Source organism: Pogona vitticeps, chromosome 13 (genome assembly GCF_051106095.1).
Source record: "Pogona vitticeps strain Pit_001003342236 chromosome 13, PviZW2.1, whole genome shotgun sequence".
Classification (NCBI taxonomy): domain Eukaryota; kingdom Metazoa; phylum Chordata; class Lepidosauria; order Squamata; family Agamidae; genus Pogona; species Pogona vitticeps.
Genome location: NC_135795.1, coordinates 5,196,012 through 5,221,693, shown reverse-complemented (window position 1 = coordinate 5,221,693; position 25,682 = coordinate 5,196,012). Strand labels below are relative to the sequence as shown.

The 25,682-nt window shown below is 44.0% G+C and overlaps 1 protein-coding gene across 7 annotated transcripts in view; it reads right to left on the bottom strand.

Moving 5' to 3' along the window:
* Positions 1-6,758: 6,758 nt before the first annotated feature.
* The window catches only part of DNAAF8 (dynein axonemal assembly factor 8), a 30,613-nt gene continuing 11,689 nt past the window's right edge, over positions 6,759-25,682 (bottom strand). For 4 of the 7 annotated variants that reach the window (XM_072982962.2, XM_072982963.2, XM_020778163.3 and 1 more), the window contains 2 exons: positions 23,805-24,137; positions 21,974-22,495 (listed from right to left, as the gene is read on the bottom strand). In XM_072982962.2, coding sequence (XP_072839063.2) covers positions 22,441-22,495; positions 23,805-24,137 — 388 coding nt within the window. In that variant the 3' untranslated portion in view covers positions 21,974-22,440. Of the gene's footprint in view, positions 7,481-21,973; positions 22,496-23,804; positions 24,138-25,682 lie in introns of those variants that run through there. The other 3 variants (XM_072982964.2, XM_020778164.3, XM_078381498.1) reach the window with 2 other exon arrangements.

Genomic DNA, 25,682 nt, shown 5'->3' with positions numbered 1-25,682 from the left:
CCTCTCGATTATCCCAGAGTGCAGGACATGCAACAATGGGTTCAGGTTACAGGAAGGCAAATTTCGGTTGAATATCAGGAAAAACCTCCTGACTGTTAGAGCAGTACAATGATGGAGCCAATTACCCTGAGAGGTGGTAAGTGCTCCAACGCTGGAGGCATTCAACATGAAATTGGACCGCCGTCTATCAAATCAACTCAGATTTAGATTGCTGCATTGAGCATGGGGTTGGACTCAAGGGCCTTAGAGGCTCCTTCCAACTTCATTATCCTATGATTCTCTAAAAGAAAGATTTCTGAACAATGCCTGATATTGAAGGTCCAGTATTCCACATCAAAGGTGATACTGAGCTAATTGCATATCATTTCTTTTCACAGCTTCCATATTTTAAAGGGCCATGGCAGATGAAGCAGGAATGCATTTCTGGAATGCCCTTCAAGGCTGGGTTGCAGCGAACGTTGTTCTCATTAGCAGATGATGCACTGCTGCTTAAACCTTTCCCTTCGCTCTGGAATAAAAACCTTCTCTGCTAAGGAAAGACATCCATGAGGCTCTGGTCCCCTAGGAGATGCCTGCAGAGGTAAACATGTCAGGTTTTTCATTAGGTATGTGTTAAGGTGTTTTCAGCAGAAGCCGTAGTGATGCTATCTGTGACTGCAGCTGAGGGAAGCTGGGAAATGAAAGCCAAGCCACTTAAGAATTCGCCAGTGGATTTACTGATAGATAAGGTACAGAAGTGTTTATATTCTTTAGGTTCCACCATAAATGCCTGGTGCAACTGACATTCCAGAGTTGGATAGCAGCGAAGGGACGGGGGAGAATATCCAGTGGATTTTTGCCTCTGGATAGTATGAATGTTGACGTACACAAACACTTTGAAAGACAAAAATTTGTAGCTCGCGGAGAAGAATTCTTCGTTAAAACAAGAGAAGGAAATAATCAGTATATTATTTGGGAACAGATTGGATTTAAAGGAATATTTTAGGTTTTTTTTTTTTTAAAAAAATAAGTAATTAGGTATTGTTCCAAGGTCCAAGAAAGTAATTAGTTACCCTTGACTTTGCATTTGTTTAGGAATAACTTTACTTTCCCTGCTTTTTCAAAGCAACTGAAGGAATTACTTTTGATGACTTAAAAATAACCCCCGAATGCAACAAATTTTTGCACCTATGGTACAAAGCGCTCTTTTCTCACCTAGGTTACGAGGTCACCTCAAAACCCACAACAGAAGATGATGGGGCGACAGAAGGCACCAGTGCCATAATGAGTTATTTTGCCAACCAGGGCAGGTGGCACCACCTGCCAGCCACCCCACCCTAAAGCATGGACATAAGCCCCCCTCATTAAAAGAAAAAGAAGAATGTGGTGTGTCCCCCACACCCAAATAAAATGAAAGTCTGCTCTGTCTAAACAAGAAAACTGAATAAGGCCGGTAAGTGTGATTATGCATTATCCTAACATTCGGTGCGTCACGGCCTCTCCCAATTTGAAGAGACCCTTGTCCAGCAGGCCGAGGCAAAGAGGCAGTCCTGAAAGCAGCAAAATCAGGGAGCTGGACAGGGGACAGATTGTGTTTGTCTTCAGTGTGGAAGGGATTGTCACTCTCGAATTGGCCTTCTCAGCCACACTAGATGCTGTTCCAAGTCCTCTGTTCGGAGCACGTTACCATAATCTCTCGATACCTAAGAAGGAACATTCATCAGTAGATATTTGTTTTGTGTATTCCTTGTGAGTGTAGAAGATGGTTCTGGTGACCCTCCATCTCATGCTCCCATCTTTGAGCATCTGTCTGGCATCTGTTCTTGCCTCCTTGGGATTATTTTTTTGATTCACACCCAACAGCCCTGATCTCTTTCAGCCTTTTGGTCTATTCCTCTCTCGGATTCATTTTGCTGCCTTCTTGCTGCTTCGCTGGACTCAAAAGAAAAGAAGTGAACAAATCCGTCATGGGGAGAGATACTGGCCGTTCAGTCTTAGAACTCCGTGGCCCACATGGCCTGCCAAAGCTACTTGAACGAGTCGTTAGGCAGTCTGCTTTCAATTTTCATTGAGCGCATGAAACTTGGCCTTGCGACTGATGAGGACATCAGACATTTGAATGATGTGATGAGAGTTTTTCACATTCCCAAGGTCTCTTTCAAATCAGTGAAAGAATTTGACTTGCTTTCTGTAGCTCTGAGCTGCATTGATCCCCTCTAAACAGAAATCCCAAATGGCTAAGGGGAGCGGGAGGGATACCTAAACATATTAGATCATTTCTGCTGGGTTAAAAAAAAAAGCATTTAGATGTCCTTACCCCAGTTGAGACACCTGTCAATCAATTCTCCCCATTTCTTCCTCCAGCATTAAATTACTTTTTGTTCATGACTCATCCAAGACTAAAGTTTTGTCTCTGAATGCATATGTTAAAATTAGCACACCACATCTAGGGCAGGTTATGTTATTACCAATTGTGTGCAGTTTTTAAATGGCCACATTCTTTTATGTTGTTCATATTTATCACAGAAATGTAAAAGACAGCACCTCTCAAATTTCATGGTATTTTGATGTGTTTCCCTTCCCCCCATCTATACTGAAATGAGACTTATAATTAATGCATATTATGGTAAATAGATGCTAATCCAAGGAATATAGTGCCTTACAATGTATTTGATTTACTTGTACTGTACTGGACAGAATCTTTTTAGTTATGCCTCACAGGAGAACTCGGTCAGCTTAAATCTCAGCGATAAAGTGCCACAAGTTCAAAAGTCAGTGTAGGCATTGGCTGTTGTGTGTTCAGTCATGTGACTCAGCACTCAACAGCAAACGCCTACAATAACTTCTTGCAGCACTCGACCGCTGAGACTTATTACAACTGGGTTACACCATTGTAAATAGGTAACGGTATTCTGACCATTATGTACAGTAGGACCTCTATATCTGTGGGATCAGTATCCGCTGATTCACTTATCCACAGTCTGAATATATTAAAAATATTAAAAGAAAGAAAACTAGAAATATCTATTTCTGAAGATGACGTTACCAGAACTGGCCACTAGAGGGAACCAGAGTCCATGCTACATGTATTGCACTCATTGGAGAAATACATTTCTATGATGTCATTACCAGAACTGGTGACTAGGGGGAGCCAGAGACCATGCTATGTTTGCTCTTAAAATAGCGTTCACTATAAACCACGTTTTTCAGCATCCGCTGAGGGTGTGTGTGTCTGGGTGAAGGGCTGCTGAGAATTCAAAATCCAACCCCATTCCTTCAGCACCCCTGGCAGAATTGTGACGCCTGCCATTTATAGGCCGATATCAACAGCAATCACAACGCTAATTATTATTTTCTGCACCTTTTTCCCAGTAGAGAAGGTTCCGCAGTTAGAAAGTGGCCCGTCCTCTTTTCCCCCTTCACATCCCGAAGTTGTGTTTTCCTTATCCGTCTCTTATCTTCCGTGCGCTCTTTTATTTATGTCTGTTTTAATCAAATGTTTGATGTCAGCATCAATCACTTCCCTACATAAGAACAAGAAAAGAAAAAAAGGGGGGTGGGAGAGAAAAGAGCATGGCGGGGGGGGATACACAGCTGTTACACTACGGGTTTTATGACACACTGCAGAAAACGTGGCCTTTGGTGCTCTCTAGGAGCAAATCTCCCGGCTGCGGATGATAAATGCTCACTGCAGCCGAGAGACGGAGGGCGCCGATGGGCTTGATACGCTCTTGAGCTGGAGATACAATGCGCCAGATTAGACTCCCTAGAAAAGGTCTAAATATTAGCAGCTTCCACTGTTTCTCCAGGGATAAATCAAGATACAACAAAAGCATCCGTCGCAGTTCTCTTTTAACCACTGCCTGCCTGTACTGTGTTAAAGAAAGTATAATAGGAAGGTAAGAAAAACAACCCAGAATCTCATTTTGCACGGAGCTACACAAAGCTGTAGCTTTGAGACAATACACTTTCAGATATTCTCTGAGGTGCCTTGTGATTTTTGATGTAATAAGATGGTCCACAGGCCCACTTTTTTGGGTGGGGGGCTGGACAACCTTGTTGGGAGGTCCAGGTGGCTACAGTGGACCCTCGACTTACAGACGGCTCGACTTACGGACTTTTCGAGTTACAGACTTCTCTGGCTGCAAAATTTAGATTCGACTTGCAGCCAGAGAATCGACTTACAGACCAGAAAAAAACCAAAATGGAACAAAAATAGAATAAAAACTGCCAGTTATGGGATTAATCGGTTTTCAATGCATTGTAGGTCAATGGAGATTCGACTTACAGACTTTTCGACTTGAAGCCACCGTTCCAATACGGATTAATTCCGTAAGTAGACGGTCCACCATATTTGCATCCGAAGGGAATGTGGAGTTGAAACAAACTTGTTTGGTCCCTGCCACGGCCACTGTCAGAAGTCAAAGGGAATTAGGAGGGAGCAACGAGGAGAATTTTTGAATGTTCGTTTGCTTCTCTCTCAAAGAGCCAACAAAGCAAACAAAATTTGTCCTGCCGTCTCCTCCTTCTGCTGGGTGGCTCTGCCGGGCTCTTTTAGAAACCCAAGCCACACAGACTGACGAAAGAGACAGACAGGCAAACACACACGCACGCGCGCGCGCACACACACACACACACACACACACAAATTAAGAAGACAAAAACGATGTAGCACCATAAAGACTAACTGCTGTATTTTTACATGAGCTTTCATAGACAAATTTCTTTGCCTGTATCATAAAGCAGAGTCGGCTGGATAGCTCGGTGAGATAGATATCTGGCTGCAGAGGTGTTTGATTTCCCCACAGTACCTCCAAGGAGAAGGGCCGGCCTGGATAGCCTTGGGCAAGCTGCACAGTCACAGAGCGGCCACTGGACAAGGGAGCGGTAAGCCACCTCTGAGTATTCTCCAGCTGGAAAATCCTTAAAAGCGTTGGCGTAAGTAAGAATTGGCTTCATGGCCCATGGTGATGATGACGAAAAAGTGGCTCCCTTATTAAGCCACTTCACAATATTGTTGAATTGAAAGAGGATGGTTTCCTTTGGTCCGTTCCCAGCAATCGTATGTGCTGGAAACGAACCAAATAGAGCAACCTTACCCGCACCAAAAAAAGTAGAAGCCCCTTGATAGAAGCCAGAAATGTGCAGCCACGTAGGAACACTCTGAGGGTGGGCTAGTTTGTTCCAGAAAAGATGTCATCTGATTGCCATCTTTAAGAGCACCCCAGTCTGTTCAAAAGGCAAGCTAAAGGCACATATAATTGTGCTCCTTTTGCACAGGGTTGAAAAAACACGGCAGAACTAAGCAGAAATGAGAAAAAATGAACTCAAGGGTGGAAACATGAGAACTGATTAAGGATATATAACGGCTACATTGCTCTTCCCGCCAAAGCCCCTCATGTCAGCTTTTCAGAGCTGATTTCCTGGACGCATCTTTGCCTTATCTTGAGGGAAAGGACCCACGAGGAGCAAATGACAGGAGGAAAACAGGGAAGGGTTCAAGTGCCATGTCTGTATCTTAGCTAGCGACCCTACTGCATGTTAGCCCTCGCTTAGGGTGGCAACTCTGTCTCCCAGGAAAAGAGCCAGCCTGGGTGGCCTTGGGTAAGCTTGCCAGTCCTCAGAAGAAAGGAATGGTAGACAACTTCTGAGTATTTTTTACGTAGGAGACCCTGGAAGGGTTTGCCATAAACCAGCATCCGCCTGATGATAGGTGCTTATTATTATAGGGTGATCTTAGCAATGCTCCTAGCAATTCTGTGACCAGTTTGCAAAACACTTTGGAGATAACGTTGTAAGTTGCTCACGTCCGTTTTGCCATGGGCTCTACGTTACTCACAAGGCCTATACCACATTCTTGTTCGGGGTGCTTTTTAACCTTGTGCAGTCTGCGGGCAGCATCCTGGAGTCGGTGTGAGTCTGGGTTTAAGACAGGTCAGCAGCTCCCTCTTGCGGGAAGCAGCCATGGTGGCAGGAAAAGGCACCTCAGTCCTTGGTTCAAGACCTTAAGAAGCCCTCGGGTGTCTCCTCACTACGTTTCTAAAATTAACATTTGCATCAGCCTCGGTGGACGTATTGGAGACACACATAGAAGCATTACTTATTCTATAGGAGAAGAAAAGGTCATAAGATTAGCACTTATGTCATATTTCCTAAGGCTGCTGCTACTGTGGTCTACCAGCTTGTAGGCAGGTAGGTGTTAGCCCAACGTGGAGGACCCAATCATCCTCAGTCCAGGGTTGCTGGAGCCCTTAAATGCAGAATGCAACGTTCCTGCCTTCTCTTATTCCCAAACAAGGACCCTGCAATTACATTTGGAACAAGGCCTTAATGACCAAGACCGATTTGTATCTGAATAAAATGGAAACTCTAGGGGGTGTTTTGGTTAAATAATAAACTGTGGCTAAAGGATGTATAAGTCCCGAATCATCCACAATGTTGGATTCCTATGTATGGTTACGAAAACTGGACAGTAAAGAAAGCTGATACGGAAAAAAATTTGATTCATTTGAAATATGGAGCATTGTGGACCACCAGAAATACAAATAGGTGAGGTCTAGATTAAGTCAAACCTGAATTCTCTCTGGAAGCCAAACTGATGAAATGGGCTGTCCCACTTAAGAGAAAGCAGGATTCTCTGGAAAAGACCATAATGTTGGGAAAAGTTGAATGCAGCAGGAAAATAGGTAGATAAAATACAAGGTGGACTGATTCTTAAAAGGAAGACACAGCCTTGAGCCTGCACGTGACTCAATGGGAGGGAGGCTTTTAACATCGAAAGAGATTCTCTCCTTTCCATTCTTCCTATCCTTCTGACTGTAACTGTAGACCGCAAATGTAAGTAAAGATACATTGTTTTCTATATTAAATGCTTCTAGATTGATTTTATACCATTGAAGATCTATCCATGTTTGTAACTCTGCAAACTAAAAGGGAATAACTAAAATAATTTTCCCAATATTCCTTACATGCTGGAACAAAATAAGAGGGTGGCTTCTCTGGAAACTTTCATATTGTTTTAAGCTACCCTGAATGCTGAAAATAAGACAGAAGGATAGGGTGTAAATGTTATTTATTAAATAAATAACCGGATGTAAGTACATGAAAAGCACACTGGAGAGATAAGCATACAGCTTTTGACAGAGCATATGGTTTATATTCTTGTTGCTTTTTCGCTTTTGTATTCAGGCAGCTACATCCTCTTAATCTCCCAGCAAGAAAAAAGAACAGAGCGTTCTCATGGATTTGTAGGTTCTCCACCGTCACAACACAGTACAGTACATTTATGGATTATAATGGGGTCAATCATCTCAACTTAAAAAAAAAAAATCAATGCTAAGTGACTAGGCTATTAAGAGGAAATGGTGCATTTAAAAAATTTTAATTATTATTTTTGTAGCGAGTCTTCATCTTCTCCAAGTAATCTGCACTAATCATTTCCCTCTCATCCATCTCCTTCGGCATTATTCAGAATTAGGCAAAAAGAGTTCTCCTGTCGTGCCTATTGGAAAAGAAACAGCAAAAAAGTCAGAAAACAGCCGATATGTTTAAAGAGGAAAAAAATAAGCCTAAAATGCTCTGTTTTGCCACAGAAAGTAATAAAGGAGAAGTACAAAAAAGTGCTCTTCATTAAAAAAAATAAAAGAGAGAGAGAGTAATGACATTATTAGTCTTCATATTAATTTGCAAAGGGAATGTTATGCCCTAATTACTCCCAAATATGATGTTACAGGTAATGCTCTTTGTCGTAATGGGTTCTCTCAAGCCTTTGAAAAGTAGCTGAAAGACCAAAAAGCTACAATGGCATTTAAAGAGAGCATTAGCTGCTAGACTGGGCTGACCTGATTCGGGCAACTGGTTTGTGTCACTGAATAATTAGGCAAAATTTACAAACTCCATCCACTTACATGTACAAGCCTTATGAACGCTGCCGGTGTCATTAAAATAGGTGGTGAATTCAAAGGTAGTTCATAGAATCATGGAGCCGGAAGGGTCCTCTAAGACCATCCAGTCCATCCCTCCCTGCTCAAAGCAGGAATCGAAGTCAAAGCAGATCTGACAGAGGATTGTCTAATTCCTAGGTTCCCAACCTTTGTTACTCGGATGTTTTTGAACTGCAACTCCCAGAAACCCCAGCCAGCACAGTTGGTGGTGAAGGCTTCTGGGAGTTGCAGTCCACAACTCCTGAGTAAGCCAAGGTTGAGAACCAATGGTCTAATTTTCCAGCGCTGGAGTGCTCACCATCTCCCTCTGAGGTCAATGGTTCCATTGTCGTACTGCTCTAACAATTAAGACGTTTTTCCTGATATTTAGCCTAAATCCGGCTTCCCGTAACTTGAGTCCATTATTACCGTATTTTTCGCACCATAAGACACACTTTCCCCCCACAAAATAGGGGGGTGGAAAGTCTGTGCATCTTATGGAGCGAAGAAAACAGATTATATTTTCCTGTTTTCTTCTCCTAAAAAAATGGTGCATCTTATGGAAAGGTGCGTCTTATGGAGCGAAAAATACGGTACATATTTTGCAGTCCGAAATTATGGAGGACAGATCCTGCCCCTCCTCTGTAGGACAACCTTTTGAGGATTTGAAAAGCGCTCTCCTATCTCCCTCAGTCTTCTCAAGGCTAAACAAGCCCATTTCTTTCGGTCTTTCCTCCTATGGCTTGGTTTATAGAAAAAAAGAAACATCCCTGAAATACATCAAGAAGTAGGTATGAATTAGCAGTGAATAAGTTGTCTTGATTTCCTCATGCTTCAGGAATGCTTCTCTCCAGCTCGACGGAGGCGAGGCGCTCGCAGCCTGGCCTGGCTCTTCCTGGCTGATGTCTTTGCAAAACAACCCATCAGGAATCATCCACAGCTCTTCCCTGTGTCAAAGGAGCCTTGTAGTCGGGGGTGGGATGATGCAGAACCAAATGTCATCCCTCTGCAGATGCATTCCTTCAAAGCTTTGCACAGTCGTCGTGGGAAAGGCAACCCAGTGTTTACAAAAGCAATCAAGTTTGTAGTTCATGGAGGTGTGGAAAATCTTGTGCTAAGGATAAGCCGAATGAAAGCAGACATTTCCACAACCCTCTCTTTAGCTGCAATGCAACAATTCAAAGGCTCCCTTTCCCCATTCATGTTATCCCAGAAGCCCCGTCCCTATCAATTTTTTAAAAAGCAAAGTGTGCTGCTTATATACCACCTCATAATGCTTAAAGCACCCTCTGGTGGGTTTACAATTTAATTATGGGGGCTACACATTGCCCGCTCCTGTCAACAAGCTGGGTACTCAGTTTACTGATCTCAGAAGGATGGAAGGCTGAGTAAACTTCGAGCCGGCTACAGGGACTGAATCCACATCACGGACAGAGTTTTGGCTGCAGTACTGCACTTTAACCACTGTGCATGAGGTTCCTACTAGCTTATGCCCTGGTTCCTTAGGAATACAAGTGTCAGTTCAGCCAATTATGGTACCAAGAAGCAATTGCTCCTTCTGAGGTCAGCATGGAAGCCAGCTCAGATGCCTCTCCGATACTTCAACCAAAGGCCTACAGGCTGTTTGCAGAAATCTAGAAGTTTGGGCTCTCGGCCAACGACTATTATGATTTCTGAGATCAGACTCCCTTGGCAACTAGTACAATCACTGTGCCTTCTTTGGATTATCATATGGATTCTTCCTCTTCTGGCAGATTGAATTCCGTCCCTGGGCTAAGTTTTAGTGTGGCTATAATTTTTCTTGCTTTCAGTGAAACTACATGGGGAGTGTTCTCTGTAGAGATAACGTACATCAGCAGGGAAATTCCTGCAAGAGGATATATCAGCATGTTAGAACAGTTTGGGGATTTATTTGTAGGGTCTCTGTTTTTGCGTGACTTGCGGACATACATCCCAGAATAACCATCGTTTGCAAGCCCCCATACTCTAGACATCTGTGTTTCTGGTCCACCATGAAATCTTGTCCTCTCTCGCACTAAATTTAATTAGAATGTCTTTGCGTCATCCTTCATCTTGTGTCTTTCATCCAAGAGCCCATCTTCTAACTGTAACTATAGACAGCAAGTGTAAGTAAAGATACATTCTTTTCTATTTTTAAATGCTTGCAGATTGATTTTATACCAACAGAGCCTTGCACTTAATATCTGCCTCCAGGATCCTAGAAGAGAGAATTGAAGATCTTGTTTATATTTGATGTAAAATTGTACTCTCTTGCTCCCTTGCCTTTACTGATATCTTCCAAATCTACAACACCTTCTTAAAAGTGACTTCAGAGGCTTCTCTATCTGTTTTGTTTTCTGTTTCCAAGTCAAGTGCTTCCTGTGCAGTCCTGGAGATACCTACCCACCTCGTACGAGCCTCCGTATTTTCAATTTTAATAGCAGCCGACTCGTCTCTTGTTAAGAGCCTTAGCCATTGTCTCAAGATGCTTGAAAGCAGCTCGCTTTTGCTTATTGGACAGCTTCGTTGATTTAAGTGGCACCATGACATCTGTTTCATTGTCTGATGAGCGTCCGTCGGAGTGGTGATTTTTCTGTCTCTCGAGATGTTGAACAGATGAGGAATTTCTCTGAAGGGGCCTTGGCCATGCCGCCATGTTCCACGGTGACATCGCCACCTCCTATTCCAGTTCCAGCTCACATACTAACACTTTATAACCTTTATAAGTAATGCCTAATTAAAAATGCAAATTGAACAGCCATACACTTTGGGTCACTTGTTTTTGAGGAAATCAACTCTGACGTTAAGTGAAACGATGACATAAAGCTACCTCTCTCTTTTAACCTCTCATACTCAATTACCATCAACTTGTTTCTCCTTCCTGATTAATTTTTCTTCTTTTTTTTTTTTTTCAGTTTACGTGACTTGGGAACCAAGAACCAGAACCCATCTTGCTGGGAGTTTTAGAAGTAGCCATAAATCCTCCTTTATATAGGCTCTCAGCCATTGGTATAAGAAGGCAGGTTGGTAGATGTGAACAATATATGCGCCAGAAATTGGAGATGCAAGAGAATAAACTGTTGCTCACTTTGCCTCAGTTTGGCTTGGCTGCAAAACCTGTGGAAGTCTCCAGATGGACAGGAGAGAATGAATACACGACGCTCTATAAAATACCTGCATGCAGGTTATTGCCTGCTGAAAAGGTGGTTCAAACAGGAAAGGATAAGAACCTAGCCAGAAATGTAGTGAGAAACACTGCTTGGCAGGTAATGTGTGGGAAGAGCCATTATCAGTGCAAAGAGAAATAGAAATATATATACAGTGGTGCCTCGCTAGACGATGGTAATCCGTTCCACCGAAATAGCTGTTTAGCGAAATCATTGTCTAGCGCAAAGCAAATCGTCGTCTAGTGAAAATCGGTTTGCGAAGCAGGGACGAAACATTGTCCAGCAAAATTCCCCTACAGGAATCACTGTTTTGCGAATCGCTATAGCAATAGCAAAAAGTCAGTGTCTAGCGAAAAAACTGTCATGCGGGGTAACTGTCTAGCGAGGCATCACTGTATATCCAATGTGGCATGGTGGATAGAGTGATGGACTAGGATCTTGAAGAACAGGGTTCAAATCCTGGCTCAGCCATGGAAATTCACTGAGGGAATAGAACCGGTCAAACCACTCTTTAGATATCTCACTTACCTTGAAAACCTTATTAGGGTCAGTAGAAGTCAGTTCCAACTTTACAGCACACAACACACATCTGATATGAATGGAAGAGATGTAAAGTTTCAATATCGCTCCCTCAAGATTTTTTTAAAACTAGATTGGGCCTCTCTGTGTGAGGAATTTAGGAAAAAAACAGAAAAAGAAATACCCTTAGCACCCGTGAATATCTTCCTACCACCAGTTTTTGCTGTGATGCACTAGGGTAGATATTTGGGTTTCGAGTGAACAGAGGAAACGGGGTCCCTCCATGGATCCCATTTACTTGAGTATCAAAAAGAAGAAAAGTTGCTTCTCTCTGCCATGCATTTTACTAGAGTTTGGAAAAGTTGCTCTTTTGGACTTCTCTCTGAAGATGCTGGCTTCGCTATTCTTGGAGCGGCTGTCCCAAAAAAGCCACTTTTCAAGGCTCTGCCATTACGTAATGCAATTCGCAGTTTAAGCCGACCTTAACCAGGAGAGGATAAGAAATGGATCCAGGATTATTAGCCTGCCACACGCATGTGAGTTAGATGCTTCCTCCTGCACTGGATGAGAGAGAATCGTTTAGCACGGAAGAAGCACCGTGGTGGGTGAAATCATCTCCCGGCAAAAGAAGAGAGGATTTCTCCTGTGCAGGATCAGAGATTGCGTTCGGAAGTGTGCGCACAACACCGCCTCTTCTTCTCCCTATGATCTTGAGTGTTCCCCCCCTCCCCCGGCTTCTCTTTCGTAAAATGCTTCCATTTCCTGATTTAGTAGAAATCACACCGTGGGTGCATTCCGCTTTCGGAAATGCCCGCCCTGACAGCTTCAAGATCCCATCTGCACGCACAATGCTTCTGTTGCACAACATTTCCACGCAAGCGCCCGTCGTCACCAGGGGCAGGAGCCTGTGTCACCCGTGGGGGATTCGAACTCCCAACCTCTGGCAGAGACCTCAGCCCCTGAGCTTCTTGGCTCATTGCTTACCAGATGGAGGGGAACCGCCCCCTTTCAAACACTTGGTTCTGGTAAATCATAGAATTGAATCCTGGTTCATCTTAACATGTTTTATAATAATAGTTAAAGCATAGAACAGAATGCCGGGCTGGGTGGCAATGGGTTCTTTGGGATTTATATATAACTTTTTTATTCTTTCTCCTCGTAAGGTTTCAGTGTGAGTTATTCACACTGCAAGTGCCAGCATAAGGAGAACAGGGGTGGACTACTCCGGGGAGCTTGATGCTATTCTCCTCTCCGAAGGTCTATATTTCTCCTGCATAACACAAGGAATTTTACCAGAAATTCAAAACTCTGGAGCGATGGCACCAGCGGCATATCCCCTACTTTCCTAGCACTCTTTAGGCCCAATGGAATTGCAATTCTGCCAGTCTCCTCAATGAGACATGGCTGAATTTTACTACTGAATAAGGATATCTTGGAAATGTCAAGTAAGTGTTCCTTACTATTTGGGGAGGGGGGGGGGAAATGGCTAAAATAACAACAATACCATCTGTCAGCAGCTCCGGAGTCCCACATTAAGTCATAAAATAAGCGCTGAGACCGCAGTGAGAATTGGCTTTACCCGGGCAAACAGAAAATAATAGTAATCATCCAGCACTCAGCTACCCAGATATAACTGTAATTAGAGAAAACATGTGACTGCAGAAAAGTGGATAATGCTAACATTAATGTTTCCCTCTCAGCCAAATGGCCTTTTGGAGTGGATGTGTATTTCATAATAACAAAAGCGCCCTGCATATTTCAGCTGGAGTTTATGACTCATTCAGGAGTGTATTGATATTTCTGGACATCAGCTGTGCTGCAGATTTTTGAACCAAGGCAGAGAGGAACCTCTGAGAAGAAACAGGGTCCAAATGGGGCCCGGGAGAAAAAGTTCTTGCTCTTTCTCTGTCCCAGTAGCTCGTCGTTGTGCGCGTTTGTGGGTTTAAGGGGATCCCACAGAATGGTTGTTGTGGGTTTTTCGGGCTCTTTGGCCGTGTTCTGGAGGTTGTTCTTCCTAACGTTTCGCCCATCTCTGTGGCCAGCATCTTCAGAGGACAGCACTCTGTGTTCTGGTGTAGTTTGGCTTGGGAGTGCAGTATTTATGGCTGTGAGATAGGCTTTTGTCTTTTTCTGTAGATGGGTGATTAGTGTGTCTTGTTGTGGGTGTATTGTTGTGCTAAGGAGAAAAGATTATCTGTCCCTGTGGTTGATGGGTGTCGTTAGCTGGTCTTTTGTGTGTAGTGATCCCCTGTCCTTGTGGCTGGGTAGAGTTCGTTGACCTTTTGCACGCTTTATTTTTGAGAGCTAGGAGCCAAGTTTTGTTGAGTTTCAAACTTTCCTCTTTTTTGTTGAAGTTCTGCTGGTGCTTGTGGATTTCAATGGCTTCCCTGTGCAGTCTGACGTAATGATTGCTGGTGTTGTCCAGTATTTCAGCATTTTGAAATAGAATTTCATGTCCAGTTTGTTTTAGGGCATGTTCAGCTACTGCAGATTTTTCTGGTAGACAAGCCCCTGAGCAGCTAAGGAAATAAAATCCTCGTCCATCTTCCCTTCATTTTCTTCAAGCAACTTTCCAATAAGAAAGACATGAATTCTGCAGCCTGAGAACACAGCTACAACACCCGGTAATTCTCACCAGCCTAAACAGACTAAGTTCCTTAAATCAGTAAGGACTGCAGAATGGTTGTGGGTTGATTTCCTTTAGAATGGATAGGTTCAAAACACATTCAATGCAGCCAGGGACAAACAATCCATTTAAAAAAACCCACTTGGCAGCCATTCATTCAGGGGAGCTTGCTTTAGCAGAAAGGTCTTTGCCTGCTTGTGGAAGGACAGCCAAGATGGGGCCAGCCTGGCCTCCAGTGGGAGGGAGTTCCAGAGCCTAGAATCAGCCACAGAGAAGGCCTTTTCCTGTGTCCCCACGAAGCGCACCTATGAAAGTCGTGCAACCAAGAGAAAGCTCTCCCCCTCCCCGATCTTAATACTTGAGCAGGCCCACGAAGGGAGATGCAGTCTTTGAAACAGCTCTGCACCCAAGCTGTTTAGGGCTTTTATAGGTTAGCAGCACCTATAATATATACACATCGCTGAACTTAGATTTCCCCCTGCTACAGAATGCATAACCACTCCTCCGAAGCACTTAAATGTCGCCCTATTTTTACGGCACTCATTTAAGGCAGACACAGACATCCCTCAATGGAAAACGGAAGCTGGTTGTCATGTAGATGTGACGCTAATGGAACAGGTGTTGGGTTCGAAGGGTAAAGAGGGACCGATCTGTCAGTCTCTCTTTCTCCCACGTTCAAATTTGAGAAAGAGGGAGAGAGAAAAAAAAACGTAAACCGAATGGAATTTCTCATTCATTCCTAGATGGCAGGCAAACCTGCCAGCATTGCCTTCTCCTACACCTGTATTGGGGACATTCTGATCCAAAGCAAGCTGACACAAAACTCTCCCCCAGATTAGTCCATCACTTCTTCTTCTTCTTCTTCTTCTTCTTCTTCATCATCATCAACAACAACAACAACAACCTCATGGTGGTGAGGCTGGGGGCACATGCTACTTGAACAAGCGAGTCCATTTCACAGGGGAAACTGGCGTGCCCGTTGCTAAAGCTGTATAATGAAGTTTCCAAAGCAGAAAGGGACCATGTGTGGCTTTCTAGATGTTGCTGGAATGCAACTCCCAGTATCCTTCCCTATTGGCTATGCTGGCTAGGGCTGATGAGGGCTGCTGCCCAGCAACATCTGGAGGCCCACCTTTTTGTCTTAAAGCATCCCCAGCTATATGACCTCTTCTCTCCAAGTCACACACACACACACACACCCTGCCCTATGCATGGCTGTCTAGGCTTGAAAACCTCCTGTGTGCTCATTTTTCCATTCATGCTTATCAACAGCCTGACAAATAACTCATCAATTCATGTGTATTTTGATGGGAAACCACTGAGTGACAGGCACAGAGAAAGAAAAGCTAGTCTTCTTTCTGCCACGGCTGCTGCCCTGCATGGCAATAAAGACACAAGGAGCATGATCTGTATTTCCTCTCTCAGATGAAGTCTGGGATTTAGCCAGAGAAAAGCCACTTTGATGCCTTCCTTTTCCCCCCCTCAATCTCCTTTTAAAAAGCAGAGGTATGAGGCGCCCCCTGCTGGCTGCCAGAAGCTGTAGGTAGTGGTCCTTCTCTCTTACTTCTGTTAATTCTCTTTTTTTAAGTCAAAGCAACAAATGCTGAAGCCGGTCCAAATTCTATCGTAGGAGTATTTCAACAATAAATCTAAAAGTTCACTTCCATCAAACCCGGAACAAACCAAGGATTATAAAAGACCCAATTCTTGGTATTCTTAAAGGGCTGTTACAATAAATTCCAATTAGCGGGAAGGGGCGGAAAGAATCTGGAAGGAAAAACAGACACAAGGGCATTTCATTGTTATACCTGGCAACCAGAAAAGGAAGGAAGGAAGGAAGGAAGGAAGGAAGGAAGGAAGGAAGAAAGAAAGAAAGAAAGAAAGAAAGAAAGAAAGAAAGAAAGAAAGAAAGAAAGAAAGAAAGAAAGAAAGGAAGGAAGGAAGGAAGGAAGGAAGGAAGGAAGGAAGGAAGGAAGGAAGGAAGGAAGGAAGGAAGGAAGGAAGGAAGGAAGGAAGGAAGGAAGGAAGGAAGGAAGGAAGGAAGGAAGGAAGGAAGGAAGAAAGAAAGAAAGAAAGAAAGAAAGAAAGAAAGAAAGAAAGAAAGAAAGAAAGAAAGAAAGAAAGAAAGAAAGAAAGAAAGAAAGAAAGAAAGAAAGAAAGAAAGAAAGAACTTTTCCATACTATGAAAACTCCCTACCAGCCACAATTAAAAAACATTATCCAAATATTCTGGTCTTTTTCCTAAAGAGATTTCCTTTAAAAGAAAATAGAAGAAACAAAAGGGGAAAACATTGGAAAACTCAAATCGGCCATCTCATCTGGCGCTTCTGCATCTTCCATGAGTTTGTGAATCCTCTGTAAAAACCGTGGCTGGAAGCAGCTGTCGGGGCAAGGCAGCTTATCTGTAATTATTCACATGCATGGATGGATTCTGCACTCACGGAGAGCCTAGCTTTAAAAAAACGTTTAGAATTCAGAGCTCTGGCAGTAGGAGGCAAGTCACGACCCACTCTCACTACATCCCGAGTCTAAGAGCTTCCCAAGCAGTTCAATAATCTGGCTGGCGCCATAGTCTTCAGTAATGATCGACAGAGGTGTGCTGTAGCATGGAAGGAAGGATGGGTTGGGTATGTGTGCAAGGGAGCACAAAAAAGGAGAAACCCCACAAAAGGCACAGGTAATCTACTTCCTCTTCTTAGCTGTGTCCTTGTGCATCACATATGCCGTGTTGTGAAGAGCAAGCCTTACCCACCCTGGCAGGCGAGGAGGGCAATCGGGATGAGAAAAAAAGAGAAAAAGTGCCATTTGGCCCAAAGCATCACCTAGACAGAACCCAGATCTGGGTGGTAATGCTGGATAAATGTTGACTTTTGTGATTGCAGTAGCATTCGTGTATTAATAAGGTACCGTATTTTTCGCACCATAAGACACACTTTTTTCCCACAAAACAGGGGGGTGGAAAGTCTGTGCATCTTATGGAGCGAAGAAAACAGATTGTATTTTCCTGTTTTCTTCTCCTAAAAAATTGGTGCGTCTTATGGAAAGGTGCGTCTTATGGAGCGAAAAATACGGTATGTAAATCCCGCCCAGGAATGCCAGGATAGGCCATCTGTGGCAGGAAAGAAAAAGAAGCAATGTTCTGAAAAGTTTCCACCACCGTTTGCCCAAATGAATTTCTTGGTGACCAGGCAAATGTCAATTTACACGCTTGATTTAATGCACAGGTGGTTTTGCAAGCTAGCCTCCGACCCGTCTAAGCATTACCGTTCTGTTTGTATTGCTGCTGAAAAGTGTTTTTTTGCACAGCCGCGGAGCTAAATCTGTGCTAATTAGCTCCCCATTTAGCTCAACAGACCAAATTTAATTCCCAGTTACATTTATACAATGTCAAACAGAAGAGAAACCAAGAGGGATTCTGTGATAGAACGGAGGGGGCCTTCCCAAGCCCGGCATGGAGAGGTAAACTGAGGATAAGAGCAAGCAGGAAGTCTAGATTTCCCTCCTGACTCTGAAATGAGCTGGGACCATTAATGTAATTGCTAATGTGCTTTGAAAAAAAAAAAGAGGTGGGGAGAAGTGTATTACTTTCTAGACACCTTCATTAGGCGGCGAAGGGCTTCCAAACTCCTTCAGTAATTACCGTTCAGCTCAATTACTCACATGGATTATGAATGGGCCTGCAAAATTACCACCTTCTAGGGCGGGCACTCTCAAACTGCATACTGGCCGATCTCGAAGGAACTGCTAGTGTGCCATAAGGAATAGCTAAAAGATTTCAAAACACTTGGAAAAACCAAACATTTCTGACCACAGAAGAGGCTACCCTGTGTCTTTGGAGGACTTCACTTTCTGTTCTCCACCATTACAGAGTGCAGGACATGCAACGATGGGCTCAAGTGACAGAAAGCCAGATTTTGGCTGAATATCAGAAGAAAAAACTTCCTGACTGTTAGAGGGGTACGACGATGGAACCAATGACTTCGAGAGGTGGTGAGGGCTCCAGCACTGAAGGCATTCAAGAGAAATTTAGACAACCCTCTGGCAGATCTCCTTTGATTTGTAATCCTGCATTGAGCAGAGGTTTAGACTTGATGGCCTTGGGACCAAAGACTCGTATTTCGGCAAAGGGTTCAAGCCGAAAGACTTCCCAACATCCCTGGGAGCTGCTAAGTTTTAGGTGCGACGCCCCTCCGTTGGAAGCCGATGAACCACCAGGGGAAGATTCTCAGTGAAGCATCTTCCAGATATGGACCGACTCTGGCCATTGAGGCTGGCAGTGACTAGATCCTTCATGGAGGAGGGAAGGAGAATAAAGGACTTCCCTGTTTCAGCTGAGCCTTGCTTAGTTAAACTGGCCTTCCTGAGTTCTGGTGTAGTCCTGACTGTCTCTTCCTGCCAAAGGAGGGAGAAGCATTTTGTTGTTCCTCCAAAGATTTGTTGCAAGAAGAAATGTCTCAGTTCTCAAGAACTGGGCACCCTGGAGAGGCTTACAGGGTACTTACGAAAAATAACATGTGCAGATCTAGATAAGGTAAAGGTTCCCCTTGACATTTAGTCCAGTCATGTCCAACTCTAGGGAGCGGTGCCCATCCCTGTTTCCAAGCTGCAAAGCCAGCGTTTGTCCGTAGACAGTTTCCATGGTCACGTGGCCAGCGCAACTAGACATGAAATGCCGTTACCTTCCCACCGAGGTGGTACCTATTTATCTACTCGCATTTACATGCTTTTGAACCGCTAGGTTGGCAGGAGCTGGGACAAGCGACAGGAGCTCACTCTGTTGCGTGGATTCGATCTTACGACTGCTTGGTCTTCCGACCTTGCAGCACAGAGGCTTCTGGCGTTTAACCTGCAGCGCCACCACGTCCCTGCAGATCTATGTGCATATTTTAAAATCTAAATAATCCAGTACAGTATATGGGCAATTGAACAAAACAGATCCAAAAACGTGTCTTGGAAGAGTTGCGTATGTTAAGCAAAACATGTAAATAAATGCACATATTGAGAAAACGTGTTTTAAATGTGCAAAAATATCAGTGTGAGAAGAAAACGGAGACCTGCACCACAGCATGGAACAAGGACATGAAGAAGATGCAAGTGGTATTTAGAGAAATTCAACAAAATAAAAACAGAAAGAGATTCTCACAAGTCCTGCCTCCCAGTTTTAGCCTCATTTGTGATGTGATCCTGCTTTCTGATTTTTGTTTGTTTGTTCCGATGTATCCTTTGTTTCTCAACACAAGCTTGTTGTTAAGTTTTTGTCTCCACTCAGAAGGTCTACCAAATTCTGAGTCTCTCATAGACGGATGTCCACAGTGGGTGGAGAGGCACAAGATGCTCTTGGGGGGTGTGTGAGTTGTGTTCGAAGATCAGGCAGACGAGGACCGAAACTGAAGACTCTGTCAAGGACGGGCTGGTGGTTAGAGGTAAGGCAGCATCGTTTAATTTATTTATTTGGTCTCATTTATAGGCCTTCTTTCTGCTAACGGGGTGTAGTCAAGGCAGCTCAACAACGGGGGTTTTTGGATAAGAAAATGGCGCAGTTGAAAATTCGCTTGGAAAAAAAACAGTGACACTGTGCAAACACTACAGCAATGCTTAGAAATATGTACCTTCTTAGTCATCCTTGTTTCCAGATCTTTAAGGGACATGGCTGCCAAATTATAACTGCTTTGGTTCCGCCTGTCAAAACATCTTCATTCTTCAATCTGTGTGTGAATCAAGAAGAGGGAGGGAAGATGATTCTAATCTGAGACGCATGACACGCTGCCGTCAAACTATCTTTCAGACCTGTCTTATAAAAGGACAGCTGCAAATGGACCAGTGGAGGCTGTTGCAACTTCTCCTGTCAATGTTTTATTAATAGACGGTCATGACGAATAAAGATCTGTCAGACGGAAAAGGCGCACACGGATCGGCAAGACATCAGTTAGGGGATGTCGACAGCGTTAAGACTGTATGGCGAAGAAAGCTGCCAGTGGCAGAATTCTAGTTTTTATTAGCATAGATAGAGAACAGAGTCTACTAATTGGATCCGGAGATGACATCAAGTTCAGCAGGTCTGATACAAAAACTCGTGAAGGAGGGAGTCAAATTCAGAAGGATCTTGACAAATGGATGAGACAGACCGGGAGGATAAAGGCACATCCCTTAAAGGAAGGGAGGGCAGGCAGAGAGAGATTTAATGATGAATCTCTTACTGGTTCATCTCTTTGAGGGAAGACTGGCTAGAGAACAGGTCATGTGCTTTATTTTGGACAGCTAATGGTCCATCCTTTTTTAAAAAAAACAAAAGCCCTTTAACATTTATAACTGATGAGACCGAAAGAAAAGTCAGTGGACTAGAGAAATGGAGATCTGAATTATGGCTCAGTCCAAGTGTAGAATCCTAGAATCATGGAGTTGGAAGGAGACTCTAAGGCCATCGAGTCCAACCCCCTGTCCCAGGCAGGAATCCAAATCAAAACAGAGCAGCCAGTGCAACAGAGGACATACAATGGTGCCTCGCTAGATGATGTCAATCCGTTCCATTGAAATTGCTGTCTTGTGAAAACATCGTCTAGCGAAAAGCGTTTCCCCATTGGAATGCATTGAAACCCGTTTAATGCGTTCCAATGGGGAAGGATCGTCGTCATCCAGTGAAGATCGCCCATAGAAAAGCCACTTTGCAAACCGCCGATCAGCTGTAAAATCGCTGTCTTGTGAAAAACGGAAGCGCGGACCGAGCTGTCAAAATCGCCGTCTTGCGAAAAACAGCCTGCGAACCACAGACCAAATCATCGTCCAGCAAAATTCCCCCATAGGAAACATCATTTTGCGATCGCTATGGCGATCACAAAAACTCATCGGCATGCGGATTCGTCGTTTTGCGGGGTAATCGTCTAGCGAGGTACCACTGTATTCCCAAACAGAAACCACTTCCTGATATATCAATGTATCAATATATAAATCAAGGGGCTGAATTGCCCCTTCAAGTAAGAGAGAATATAAACCAGAACTGTAGCCAACTATGATGGTTCAGATGGGAGGAAATAGATCGTTACCACTACAATTCTTGGGATGTTTGCCCCGGTATATAAAGCATGTGACTGAGAATCAGTACAACAGAGGTATGGAAAGTCCCAGAAGAGCTTGAGAACATTTCCATGTGTGATCAGAGCCAGAGTCACTTTTTTTTCAAATTCTGGGACCTAACAAACAGGTCCAGAACCTGAAGCCAATGACTCTGACTGGGAGCCATTCGGTTGACTCCTTTTCCTCGGTGTCCCAGATCCCGTTGCACTCAAGACTAGGAACAAGTGCGGAAAGGGCTGAGCCTCTGAACAGTCATCAGGGTCTCCACTGAGAGTTGCTCCTTGCTTGAGGTGGTTTCGGAGCTGTCCCTGGTGCTGAAAATCCTCTCTCTCTCTCTCTCTCTCTCTCTCTCTCTCTCTCTCTCTCATATAAACATGAACATTGCATGTCAGGGCACAAACTAGGTTAGAGCCGCCCCACTTCCAATTTTTCCAGCTATTGAGTTGTTTGTAAATTATATTTATTTACCTTCTGTTAGGGATGGAGGAGAAATCTGCATTTTCATGCAAAGGCACCTAACGTGCGCTGCCTGAACAAGAGTCAAAATACAGTGGTCCTTGGCATTTCTCTGAATTTTGTCCGGCACGTCTCCAACTGAAGAACTGACATGAAAAGGAGTATATTAGGGAAGAGTGCACACACAGAGAAAAGGTGTAGATGGGTGAGAATAATATACAAAGTGCATCATCTTAAGGGAACTCTTCAAATGCATTTATTAGAAGTCATGTGCACAAAATGCGAATTTGGCCAGGATAGAATAGTTCTATGGGATCTGCTACTTTGCCAGAGGCAGTGAAACCCCATATCCACCTTTCTCCTGGAGCCTCTGGTGCATCAACAACCAACCCTCTCCCAGTCCAGAAAGGATGGAAAACTTTTTAGACATTTTGAGCATCATAAAAGGCTGCAAAAGGAGAGGAAGAAACTCCTACTGTAGCTCTTGTCAGGTTGGAAAGACCTGAAATATGTTGTTGGCTTTTCTTTCTTGCTTTAACAGATGAGACAGAAATTGGAAGAACAAGACAAGATGTTGTTCTGCTATCCTGTGCTGGGGACCACATGGAACAAGATGTGGGGGGGGGGCGTTGTTCAGCCATGGGCTGCATCGCAGTAATGGGAGTATCTGAGGCTTTAGTTTCTCCAGCCATTCCTGCAGCTACTGTTTCTTGAGCATCTCCTCTTCCTGCTTTTCTTTCTGGCTTTCTTCTGCCCTACAAAGTGCAAAAACAGGGAAATCTTTCTGTTGCTTTTTTTTTTAATGATGCACAAATTGTATGGTGAGTTTTCCACTCGACAACAAAGCAGGCTGCACAAGGCTGGGCCCCTGAAGTATTTTGAGGAGGGGGGAATCCTTATCAAAGACATTTATGTAAAAAACCAAGAACTTTTCACATAACATCCACCGGCTGAAATCCTGTTGCTTAGGGTAGTGAGTTACAACTAGGGTAGGCCTATTACATCGATGGGGATTTGGTGAATCAACTCCTCTGTAGGTTCCACTGATCCAATGGGCTTAGTTTAGTCACAACTTAATGGCCAGTTCCCCATTCATGGGTCAAAGGATACCATTTTGTAATGAAGGTTTCTTTAGGTATATAACTTTATGCTCTCAGTAATAATCATTATGTGCCATCCTGTTGTCAATTCTGTCTTATGGTAACGCTTTTCAGGGTTACCCAGGTAGAGAATATACTGAGAAGGGGTTTCCCATTCCTTTCTTCTTGGGGCCGTTCTGAGACTGTGCAGCCAGCCCAAGGCTACCCAGGCTGGCTCTCCTTCCTCAAGGATTGAACTCCTCTCAATCTGCAGCCAGATGTCTAAACCACTGAGTTACCAATCAGTTATATCTTCAATAAACCCCTTTAATAAATAAGCTTTCTTGAATTGTGTCAGGAACCTAACTTTTTTTTTTTTTGCAGCTAGGGATCTTTGGAGTATGCATGCTTGCTTTTTCTCCCCCACCCTTTGCCTGTTTTCACTTCTCCTGTCCTAAGATCGCTTTCTTTCAACCCATTATTTTCTCATTTGGTATTGCACTCCCCACATTGCGATGCCACATTTCCTCTGCAGGCCCCCCAAATTTGGCTTCCTCGTCCACGAGGTCCTCCACTGCTCTGCGTTCCAAATCTGTGGTCCCGTTGTTCTGTAAATTAAAATTAAAAACAGGGACTGCTGTGGAGAGACCGTGCGGTGAAACAATGAAAGCAAACTACTCTTCAGATCTTGCTCGGCCTCCACTCCCATCAGCCAGAATGGCTTGCCAGGGATCATGGGAACTGGAGTTCCACAGGACCTAAAAGGCTTCCGGCTGCTTTGAGGTGACAGTGTGGTATCTGAGATGGAGGAGGCACCGTGTCACACCTCTGTCACGAAGCTCTAAGGGGAACCTGAGACCAATTATTGTCTTTCAGCTCTTCTCACACAGGATTATTGTAAGGATCAAAAAAACCCAGAAGGCACCATATAAGTTTTGTTAAACTTGAAGTAAATGTGGGGTGTGAGGGTTTTTTCATACAATACCTTGGGGATTCTCCCCCTTCGTCTGCAGAAGTCTCTGGAAGGAATTTGGGGCATGGCTCTTCCTCAGCATCTCTCTTGACCTCTCTTGGGGGCTTAGCTACACCATTAGGACACCCCAGCGGGAAGCTCTTTCCATTTAATTCTGAGTCAGTTGGACCCACTGAAGCCAGACCTCTTTGTATTAGGCTGCGGCTGCTTCTGTCTCTTGAAAGGTCAGGTCCTTCTGGACTTGTGAGGTTTTCGTCCCTTTCTTCAACAGCTGAAGACTGGGGCATTCTTCTGCCGAAGTGACGAAGCTGCTGCAGCAGGAAGCTTTTCCCAGTGCAATCCCTGCTAAACGAGAAACAGGTCTTTTTTTTTTTTTTTAACTAGCACTTTACAATACTTTTTGACTACCTCTTAGGAGGCAAGACCATCTCAACATGTGTCACAAGGTCAAAAACAATACAATGATAGACATCACAATGAATAAAAGTTAGTGACAATACCGTAGGACTGTGCACATGAAGGGGATCAGTTCTAAGCCGCCACTCATTGAAAAAAGATCTTCCACTTTGCAAGCACTAAAAATGAAAAGCAACTGCAAGGTAAGTCATGCATATTATGCTGTTGTTGTTGTTGTTTAGTCTTTTAGTCGTGTCTGACTCTGTGACCCCATGGACCAGAGCACGCCAGGCCCTCCTGTCTTCCACTGCCTCCCAGAGTTGGGTCAAATTCATGTTGGTCACTTTGGTGACCCTGTCTAGCCATCTCGTCCTCGGTCGTCCCCTTCTCCTCTTGCCGTCACACTTTCCTAACATCAAGGTCTTTTCCAAGGAGTCTTCTCTTCTCATGAGATGGCCAAAGTGTTGGAGCCTCAGCTTCAGGATCTGTCCTTCCAGTGAGCACCCAGGCTTGATTTCCTTCAGAACAGATAGGTTTGATCCCCTTACAGTCCAGGGGACTCTCAAGAGTCTCCTCCAGCACCACAGTATGCACTATGATATAGTTGGAACTAACTGAAGAATTCCCTTGCTTTGGAAGCTCATCGGATCAGCAGGTCATTGCAAGAGGTCAGATATTGCAACAGAATAAATGGGAAGGACCTACAAACAGCGTTGGGGAAACAGAACATTTAAGCTTGGACTCCCAGAATGCCACAGCCAGCATGGGGGATTCTGGGAGCTGTATCGGAGAACAGCAAAGTTTTCTGTTTCTGCCTCCACACAACATTGAGGTGCTTCCTCCAGTCTTGGCAGAAGGAGTCTTCCATTTCAGGGTTCAGTCTGCCAAACCGTACTTCTCCCAGGAAATTCCACATGTGTCGTGGATCAAGCAAAAGATGTCGTTCCCCTGCCTGCCATTCTGTTTTCCATTCTTCCATGTGGCACTCGGCATTCATGGCCCTTCAGCATGCTGACGGCTCAAGGGAGTTGCTGTGTGTGCTTTGACTCTCTTTCTGGGGACCATCATCCCCGGAGTTTGTTATTAGGGGCTGACCCGTACAGATCTGATGCCATCGGAATATGGCTGTTAAATTGGATGCCTGTGTACCTCTTCGATCTCATGCAAGTATAACGAAGCATAGAAACTGAGCTTAGAGGCACAACCGTTTCCTAAAAAATCTCTGATAAATATGTAATATATGCAAACAGGGGTCTGGAAATACATTTCAGGCACTCGCTAAAGAGCTAGACATGTCAGTCGCACTTTGTTGAGTGGCCAGCTTTGGTGCCAAGTTATCTATGGAAAAAGTATGAGTTTTCTCTTTCCATTCTTTCTTTTTTTTTAAAGAAATGCCAATTTAACAGTGCATGGAAGTGTCTGTGCCAAGTAGTCTTATCTGCAGCAGAATCAGGTGCTTCTCTCTGGGAAACAGCTTGATTTTTGTCATGTTTA